This window comes from Corythoichthys intestinalis, chromosome 3, assembly GCF_030265065.1.
Source record: "Corythoichthys intestinalis isolate RoL2023-P3 chromosome 3, ASM3026506v1, whole genome shotgun sequence".
Classification (NCBI taxonomy): domain Eukaryota; kingdom Metazoa; phylum Chordata; class Actinopteri; order Syngnathiformes; family Syngnathidae; genus Corythoichthys; species Corythoichthys intestinalis.
The window spans coordinates 16,470,105-16,480,160 of record NC_080397.1 but is presented as its reverse complement, the minus strand read 5'-3'; the positions used below and the strand labels follow the sequence as shown (position 1 = coordinate 16,480,160).

The 10,056-nt window shown below is 39.3% G+C and overlaps 1 protein-coding gene across 1 annotated transcript; it reads left to right on the top strand.

The window, feature by feature from the left end:
- Nucleotides 1–5,782: 5,782 nt before the first annotated feature.
- Nucleotides 5,783–7,101, top strand: LOC130913561 (cytochrome c oxidase subunit 7C, mitochondrial). The gene is made up of 3 exons (XM_057832250.1): nt 5,783–5,939; nt 6,788–6,917; nt 7,006–7,101. Exons 1-2 carry the CDS (start codon nt 5,865–5,867, stop codon nt 6,902–6,904), a joined length of 192 nt encoding a protein of 63 aa, XP_057688233.1. The 5' UTR covers nt 5,783–5,864; the 3' UTR covers nt 6,905–6,917; nt 7,006–7,101.
- The last annotated feature ends 2,955 nt before the right edge of the window (nt 7,102–10,056 follow it).

Below are 10,056 nucleotides of genomic sequence, written 5' to 3'. Positions count from 1 at the left end.
AATGTTCTAGAGTTCAATTTCTATGAGGGGACCTTAAGCACATATGACATCATAATGGGATTATTTTTGATTCATTAATTACAAATCCTGCAATGTTCTAGAGTTCAATTTCTATAAGGGGACCTTAAGCACATATGACATCATAATGGGATTATTTTTGATTCATTAATTACAAATCCTGCAATTAATTGGTTTTTTAAAAAAAATCATCACCTGACTGCACTGATATTATTATTTCATATAACACATTTTTTCAGCTTTTTTTGTATTGTGTTTGTCTATGTCGTCTCTCCGCCCACTCAACCACTGACAAAACACACTGTGCAATATAGCATACAAATTCTGCAAAAGTCAACAATAAACCCAGAACTGAATGCCTTTCTGTAAAGAATAAGGTAAATTCAAATAAATCAATTTCAGGTGGCAGATAGAGACGTTTTATTTATTCAAGGCATAGCAGCAAAGGGAATAAGAGAGCAGGAACATGGCAGCAGGCCAGAGCATAAAAGATTTTTGACCTTGTTTGGGCTATCACACTTGTTATGTTTTCTTTTTTTTTGCACTTCAGGGATGTATTTGAGATGAAAACTTCACCTGACATCACCTATTTATCTTTAGTGATCGCATTTAAAACCATATTCAAGTCATAATACGTTTTTAATATTAGACTGAAGATTGAATCTGTTTAGCAGCACTTTAGAAAAATATAATTCAAGTGGTATGAGATTCACCCAACTTCAACTCAATGGCTGCCATTAACGGCGATAGACGTCAATTTCTATTGAAATCAGCGGCTTTGGATCAATTGTTGTTTTCGTCAACGATGACGACAACGAAACTACGTATTTCGTCGACGACCACTGTTTTTTCATGATCATGACGAGATGATAAAGAGCTAAAACGAGACAAATTCCAGTTTTGTCTGACGACACGAGAACTAGACGAAAATTTGCCATGAAGGGAATAGTATCCTCTCCCATAGTTGCTGTTTGAATGTTTGTATTACTCTAAAATACCCAATATAAAATAAATAGCATTTAAATCATAGTTTAAGAAAACAAGTAGAATATATCTGAAGTAGGAGTGGAGCTGGAGTAATTGGAATTTGCAGCCTCAAGACATTGGGCAGTTAAAGATGCCTGCTGACTGCGGAAGCCCAACGTGTGTGCGTCATGCAGCTGACTGAGCGAGATTGACGCTGACGGCGCGAGACAAGCAGGTGATAGCCAAGACATCTAGAAGCCCACATCTGGACCAGCAAATCCAGTCATCAGCTCTTCTGGGGGCATACAATGGACAGTTCAGAACAATGGCAGGACACCTTGTCTTACCACAAGAAACGCCTGATAACAGGAAGACTCCAAGTCAGAATTTGAACACTCAGCGCTCCTTTGGCGACGAGGATGACAAAATCTCCAACTCTGGTTGCCATGGCAACAGTGAAGCCCAATCTGCAAACAGACAATTACCCTAAACAACACCCAAACACACCCTTGTTCCAGATCACAGCCTGTCTCACCAGAACCTTCAAAAGACTCTTTAGCTAGCACTGCCTTTCCTCAGGAAACTTTTGTTGACCTGTAATTTGGTGACCCTGGATCCAACCTTCCTCCTCGTCTGGGTGTATTTACTGTTTTTGCCTTGCTGTCTGACTGCTGTCGACTTGGAATAAATTGCCAACTTGTGTTTCAGACCCTTTTTCCAGCTTTTAAAATTGAATCAGTACAAGGGGTTTAAACTAAGGTGAACGTGCGGAGTTTGGCCTTTTGGCCGGGTTTAGGGGTTAATTTGTGCCAGATCCTGCCGGAACAAGATCCGCCACCTCTTGATTTTGGCCTCCCTGTATTCCGGGACTTATTTGGGCTGATCCGGCACCTCTTGTGTATAGAAAAAAATATGTGGGCCATCGATTTCTGTAGCTCGTTTGTCCTCGATCCTACGTCCGGTTCTTCCTTCAGGGAGGTTGTGTAGTGTATAAAAACACAGAGACGCCTCGGATGGCTGTTGTATGCCTTTTATTAACTAAAAAAAAAAACAGCGGGGGACAGTCAGAAAGTCAACAACGCGCCCTCGAGCAACTCTCCTTTTCGCTTCCTCTCCCTCCTCCTTACGCTCGCCCACTTCTTCTTCTACGCCAACACACTGAAACGTGACATCAGCCCCTTGGGGATGCCGGTAACAATGTTGTTTATAAAAATTTTACGTCATTTAAAACAGTCCGAGATGTGTTGATGCATTGAAAAGCTGGACCAACAAATCACGCCCCTGACATAAAAACAAAAAAACTTCGGCATCTGGGGAGCAAGCAGCCAGGATTAAACGGTATTTCAAAATGCCAAAAAGACAGTTGCATTTTTCAAAAAGAACGAAGATGGCTCAAAACGAGTCAGAAAAGCTACACTGGAGCAAAAGGCGGGAACCGCGACATCAACTCGCTTACAGGAAGATTTAGAAGGAGAGCAGAGCGCACTGAGCGGAGAAGAATGTGGGACATCCTCCGACAGGTCAAGGACGGACAGCAGCTCAGTTCAAAGTGAATGCAATAAAGTAGGCGACACCGTTTTGAATTATTTTCAATTTATTTGCTTACATGGGCGGCTGGGCCTATACTATAATTACAAGTCACAAATCACAAGTCCCACCTATGGTGATGTGGCCAATTGCCCGTGCTGTGCAGACTATAGCCAAAATAATTGTAAATTATTGTCATAACATTTATATCATGGATATTATCTGAAATAGAGGCTTGTAAGTCCCACAACATGGCAAGTGGGCAATTGCGTGTTGTTTTCAGCACCATTTTCTGCGTGAGTTCCGGGACCTGTGCCCGTCTCGTCATCCCTGCGCTGTCATATGTACTTTGCGTTCCGGCACCTTATGATTTACAAATTAAGCACTGGCTGGGTTGTTAGTGTTGCGCCAGCCTGGGTCGGTGGAATTGCGCTAGCGCAGTTTCAGCGGTTTGGCTGGCATGATTCTGGCAATTTGACTAGAAGGTCAAATTCCAATAGCCATAGTTTCCATTATATGTTCACAATGTTTGACATTTTTTTTATTTTATGTGAAGTTTGTCAGCCTACAGTTGTGGTCAAAAGTTTACCTACACTTGTGAAGAACATAATGTCATGGCTCTCTTGAGTTTCCAGTTATTTCTACAACTCTGATTTTTCTCCGATAGAGTGACTGGAACAGATACTTCTTTGTCACAAAAAACATTCATGAAGTTTGGTTCTTTTATGACTTTATAATGGGTTAACAGAAAAAGTGATCAAATCTGCTGGGTCAAAAATATACATACATGGATCTGAAAAAGCAAATCATTGACTTGAACAAGTCAGGAAAGTCACTTGGAGCCATTTCAAAGCAGCTGCAGGTCCCAAGAGCAACAGTGCAAACAATCGTTTGTAAGTATAAAGTGCATGGCACTGTTTTGTCACTGCCACGATCAGGAAGAAAACGCAAGCTATCACCTGCTGCTGAAAGAAAATTGGTCAGGAGGGTGAAGATTCAACCGAGAATCATCAAAAAGCAGATCTGCCAAGAATTAGAAGCTGCTGCAACACAGGTGTCAGTGTCCACAGTCAAGTGTGTTTTGCATCTCCATGGACTGAAAGGCTGCCGTGCAAGAAGGAAGCCCTTGCTCCAAAAGCGGCACCTTAAGGCTCGACTGAAGTTTGCTGCTGATCACATGGACAAAGATAAGACCTTCTGGAGGAAAGTTCTATGGTCAGACGAAACAAAAATCAAGCTGTTTGGCCACAATGCCCAGCAATATGTTTGGAGGAGAAAAGGTGAGGCCTTTAACCCCAAGTACACCATGCCTACCGTCAAGCACGGTGGTGGTAGTATTATGCTGTGGGGCTGTTTTGCTGCCAATGGAACTGGTGCTTTACAGAGAGTAAATGGGATAATGAAGAAGGAGGATTACCTTCAAATTCTTCAAGATAACCTAAAGTCATCAGCCCGAAGATTGGGTCTTGGGCGCAGTTGGGTGTTCCAACAGGACAATGACCCCAAACACACATCAAAAGTGGTAATGGAATGGCTAAATCAGGCTAGATTTAAGGTTTACGAATTGCCTTTCCAAAGTCCTGACTTAAACCCCATTGAGAACTTGTGGACATTGCTGAAGAAACAAGTCCATGTCAGAAAGCCATCAAATTTAACTGAACTGCACCAATTCTGTCAAGAAGAGTGGTCAAAGATTCAACCAGAAGCTTGCCAGAAGCTTGTGGATGGCTACCACAAGCGCCTAATTGAAGTGAGAATGGCCAAGGGACATGTCACTCAATATTAGCGCTGCTGTATGTATATTTTTGACCCAGCAGATTTGATCACTTGTTTCTGTTCACCCATAATAAAGTCATAAAAGAACCAAACTTCATGAGTGTTTTTTGTGACAAAGAAGTATCTGTTCCAATCACTCAATCGGAGAAAAATCAGAGTTGTAGAAATAACTGGAAACTCAAGAGAGCCATGACATTATGTTCTTCACAAGTGTATGTAAACTTTTGACCACAACTGTATGCTCCGGGGTGGCTCCGGTCCACTTTAACACCTGGTTTTGTTACTCATATGACTTGCTGCACCCCGAACCCCCAACACACACACACCTTGATTATCTTTCCATGGCCACATTATTATTAGTTTTAGTTTAAACATTTTTACACTCGCTTGAGGTCATTTTTGATCATTCCCATCATGGTTTATAGCCTTTATTTTTTTACTTCAGGGTCGAACAAGAGATATGAGAACAAAAAGCATACTTTTTGTGCCATGCAATATGTTAAAATGAAGGCCTAATAGTCTATTTAAAGAAATGACTAGTGAATATAAAAGCATTAGCTGTAGCTCAAAATGATTTAAATTCTGACGGTGCGCCTCTTCTTTTTAATATGCTTTAAAATGAGCCTCAATATGAACTAAATGTATGAGTTAATGAAGATATGGCTCAATGCAGGGACGAGAGGCGGTGAGGCTTGTCTCAATGAAAATCTTTCATTTGACAGAAATAGGCTCTAATTTGCATTTTTTTTGCTGATAAGCATATTATCTTATAGTTATCGCAAACCAGCGGTGACTCATCAGGGAGGACTTGGTTTGAGAACATACAGATGTTAGGCTGCTTGCGGAAGGAACGCTGAATTAATTCGTGTTCCAAATTTGAAGGAATGCTTTTTAATAAGATTTTGTTTTAAAATAATTTTTTACTTGAGAAAAGCCTACAATTCCATGCATTTATTTTTTCACAATGGCACACTATAACACATGCATGAAAAAAAACAGTTGTTATATTGTGTGGCTACATTTGTTGCTGCACTGTTTGGGGTCAAATATCCATTTGTATACACATAGACATATACTAAGTAACACTTTGTAATCTGCTCACCGGTACTTTCTTTCAGTAACGAGCAATCTACACAACTCAGAAATTGGCAAAACAATGGCTTGGATAACCAAAATCTTAATATTAGCAAATTTAGTTCATATCTTCTTTTTTCAATCATACAGCCCTAACATTCAAATATCTTAAAGACATTTGTATGACAAAGAACGGCTGCCTTTTTTTGTCAGATTAATTTCATCAGTTCATCATTTTCCGTATCAAAATAATTTAATTTCAATTAAATTAGATTCTATGTTGTTGTGGTTATGTTTTAATTCAATAATATAATAGTCGATAACAAATAATTGGCCGAAGGTAGTCAGTCTATCGGGAAGGAGGAACCTTCTGATTTGGACTACATTTCCCATAAGGGCGACTCTTTCCCAACATCCTTTGCGCCACTCATGACAAACGTCTCTCTCACTCACACAGAAACAAGAAGGTCGCAGCTGCGTATCACCGAAAACAACGGCTCACCATGTTGGGACAAGCTGTAAGGCGCTTCACGACGTCCGCTGTTCGTTCTTCACATTATGCTGAAGGACCAGGAAAGGTAAAACTATTGTATTGTGCAGGAATAGTTTAAATGTGGTCGTTATAAATTGCGGCCTTGTATTATGTCCTGAGCCTGTAAGCTAAGATAACCTGGAGGTCATGGCATGCAATTGTGAGAAGTATGGCTGTAATGTATCTTAAACGCAATTAGACGACTGAGTAAAACACTGTAAGGAGCTGTAAACTTGTTAAAATTGTAAAGTAATTATCGAAATTGTTCTGAAACACGAGAACGTTTGTTTTTGACAGGCTTTTAGCATGTAGCTTGGTGGCTAATCAAGCGGATGTGCAGGAGTTGCATATACTCCTAAATAACTAAATAATAAATGTCATTCCAGACAATTATATGTCTTATATGACTTGCGTCTTTTATCCTGGTGTATGTTATAACATTGGCTGCCGTTGACGGTGCTAGACGTTAATAAATAAACATTGCAAACAGTCATGCCTGTTTCTTTGGTATTTCGTGTTAATATATTTTTGTTTTGGGGTAAAAAACAAGCACATAATAATAAATCCATTGGCCAAATTTAACCGTGACAGACGTCCAGTTTAATTTGAAGTGGAATCATTGGCTGCCAACACTCCCAGTTCTGACTAGACGTCTATTAGTGACAAACTTATTTAAATTGACAGCAGAAAGATTTAAACGGCTACACAATTGGACATCTATCATGGTCATTGGTAGTGAAAGATTTATAAACTGTGTTTCATTAACTCAATTACCAATGTTAAGCTCAGAAAATGCTTCTACAAGCATTAAGAACAATTTAGGGTTAATTTGACATTGCAGTAAAACGGCTTGAATGGAAAATAGTGCAGTTGTGACAACACTTGTTTTTATAGAACCTTCCGTTTTCCGTGGACAACAAGTGGCGTCTGCTGGGCATGATGGTGGTGTTCTTCGGCAGCGGCTTTGCAGTCCCCTTTATTATGGTCAGACATCAGCTCCTGAAGAAGTAAAGTGTATTTTGTGGTAAGTTTCACAATCTTATTTGTAAATCATGACAAGTCACATTTATCGTTCTACTCGTTATTTCAAGTTTTTTTTCCTCTGTTTGCAGGCCAGCATCAGGAACATATTCCCTCATCAGACTTCTACACATGCTGAACTGAGGGACTCTCTTTAAGTCTTTGTAAATAAAAGTAATTGAAATGTGTTGATGCCTTTGTTTTTCTATTTCATGACAAACTCACAGAACTATTATTTAATTCTCATTCCATAAATATTTTGGTATGAAGTCTGAAGGAAATACTCCTTAATGCATCCTTTACTATACTCATTTTTTAAAAGTATGTTACCGACAATCCTTTTCATCGCAGTGACAAGCTAAATACAGTTAGCAAGTCTGCAAAAATGGTTGAAATTACTAACGCAAAAGAAAAACATGGAAAGGACGACTTCTGACGAAGCTTTTGTTGTTGTTTTTTTTTTTTTATTATTTCAGCATGTGACCTTGCGTTTTACTGTACTGGAATCAAATGACTTAGAAAAGTAGTCCAAGAGCTGCTGATTACACTGCAAAATTTAGAATATGTGCTTCGGGCCTGGCGACGCTCGTGAGTAGAAGCGGTTCAGAAGTTGAATGAATGAATTTGCGTCAGAGATAAAAATGGCATGGTACTTGCAGCGGTGACATGGATTAGATAAATATTGTAACACTCATAATTATGACATGACACTGTCATGAACATCAATGATGCTTATGACATCAATACCAAAAAAATCATCTCAATACTTTGTTATGTACCCTTTGTTGGTAATAATGGAGGCCAAACATTTTCTGTAACTCTTCACAAGCTTTTCACAAAGTGTTGCTGGTATTTTGGCCCATTCCTCCATTCAGATCTCCTCTAGAGCAGTGATGTTTTGTGGCTGTCATTGGGCAACACGGACTTTCAACTCTCTCCACAGATTTTCTATGGGGTTGAGATCTGGAGACTGGCGAGGCCACTCCAGGATCTTGAAATGTTTCTTACGAAGCCACTCCTTTGTTGCCTTGGCTGTGTGTTTGGGATCATTGTCATGCTGAAAGACCCAGCCACGTCTCATCTTCAATGCCCTTGCTGATGGAAGGAGATTTTCACTCAAAATCTCTCGATACATGGCCCCATTCATTATTTCCTTTACACAGATCAGTCGTCCTGGTCCCTTTGCAGAAAAACAGCCCCAAAGCATGTTGTTTCCACCCCCATGCTTCACAGTGGGTATGGTGTTCTTCGGATGCAATTCAGTATTCTTTCTCCTCCAAACATGAGAACCTGTGTTTTTAACCAAAAAGTTCTATTTTGGTTTCATCTGACCATAACACATTCTCCCAGTCCTCTTCTGGATCATCCAAGTGCTCTCTAGCGAACCGCAGACGGGCCTGGACGTATACTTTTTTTAGCAGGGGAGCAGGGGGACACGTCTGGCAGTGCAGGATTTGAGTCCCTGGCGGCGCGTTGTGTTACTGATAGTAGCCTTTGTCACTGTGGTCCCAGCTCTCTGTAGATCATTCACTAGGTCCCCCCGTGTGGTTCTGGGATTTTTGCTTACCGTTCTTGTTATCATTTTGACGCCACGGGGCGAGATCTTGCATGGAGCCCCAGATCGAGGGAGATTATCAGTGGTCTTGTATGTCTTCTATTTTCTAGTAATTGCTCCCACAGTTGATTTATTTACACCAAGCATTTTACATATTGCAGATTCAGTCTTCAGACCTCGTTAGAAGAAGTTAGCCCTCTTTGACAGTCAGAAATCTTGCTTGTTTGTAGGTGACCAAATACTTATTTCCACTCTAATTTGGAAATAAATTCTTTAACAATCAAACAATGTGATTTTCTGTTTTATTTTTCCACATTCTGTCTCTCATGGTTGAGGTTTACCCATATTGACAATTACAGGCCTCTCTAATCTTTTCAAGTAGGAGAACTTGCACAATTTGTGGTTGACTAAATACTTATTTGCCCCACTGTAAATGGAGTTGGTGACAAAATTTGCCAGATGAAACAATGACACCCGTCATGACCATTCATTCATGCTCATGATTGTCATAACTATGACTGTGTTATGACAGTCTTATGATGCCACAGTCAAATAAAGTGTTACCCATATGTTAGTGTTGGTCGGCTAACGTATTCAAGACATTTATTGTTGGAAAGTTTTGGTGTAATAATATCAGTTTTACAATTTGCTATATTTTTTTTCTTTTTTGCAACTTCTTCCCAAGCATGAGTGGGATATATTTTTTCTTCCACATAACAAAAACAAAGGAATCGACTGCATTTCAAAAGCTCACCATTGCTCTTGTGAATTGCCATGGACTTTGTACAAGAAGTCAGATATGCCATAAAACCTCATGCATATACTTATCTTTTTGACCTCCAGTCTGCATTAATCAAGTTCTGTACAACATCCCCAATCTAAACTAGCATGAAATATTAAACATTGAAGCCTCAGAGGGAAATTTACTCTTGCCTCCGGATGAATACGGCTCCCTTTAGTTGAACTCCCAGTAATTTATTTCCATTCAATTAACCTTCCCGTGGCAAATAATTATCCCAGGGCAAAATATTCCAAAAGTAGGAGGTAATTTTTAGTGCTCTGTCCGGCGCAAGAAAGGTGGATCTGATGTGAGCGCTAAAAACAACCCGGCAGACCCTTGTGAATAAATAAATATAAAGAGGAATGAATTAATCGATAAATGAAGTTGTGAAGGTGTATTTTGTCATCTACTTTTAGTTTTTGTCATTGACAAAAATCGTCATTTGTTTTGACAATGACAAATTGTCATAGTTGTGAGTCTTGACAATTTTTGTCATTGACTTTTGGTTATTGAAAAACAAATTGGGAAAAAAAAAACTGGCATTTTTTTTTTTTTTTTTTTTTTTTTTTTTAGCTTTTTTATTGTCCCTGCCTTTGCTTTTATGGATGACAAAGTTGATTAAGGCTATTTCTGAACCATTAACATACATATGTAAATTGTCATTTCAGACTGGTAAGTTTCCAGACAAAATGAAGATAGCCAAAGTAATACCAATATTCAAAACTGGGGACAAGCATTCCTTTACGAATTATAGACCGATATCTTTATTACCTCAATTTTCAAAAATACTTGAATAACTTTTTAACA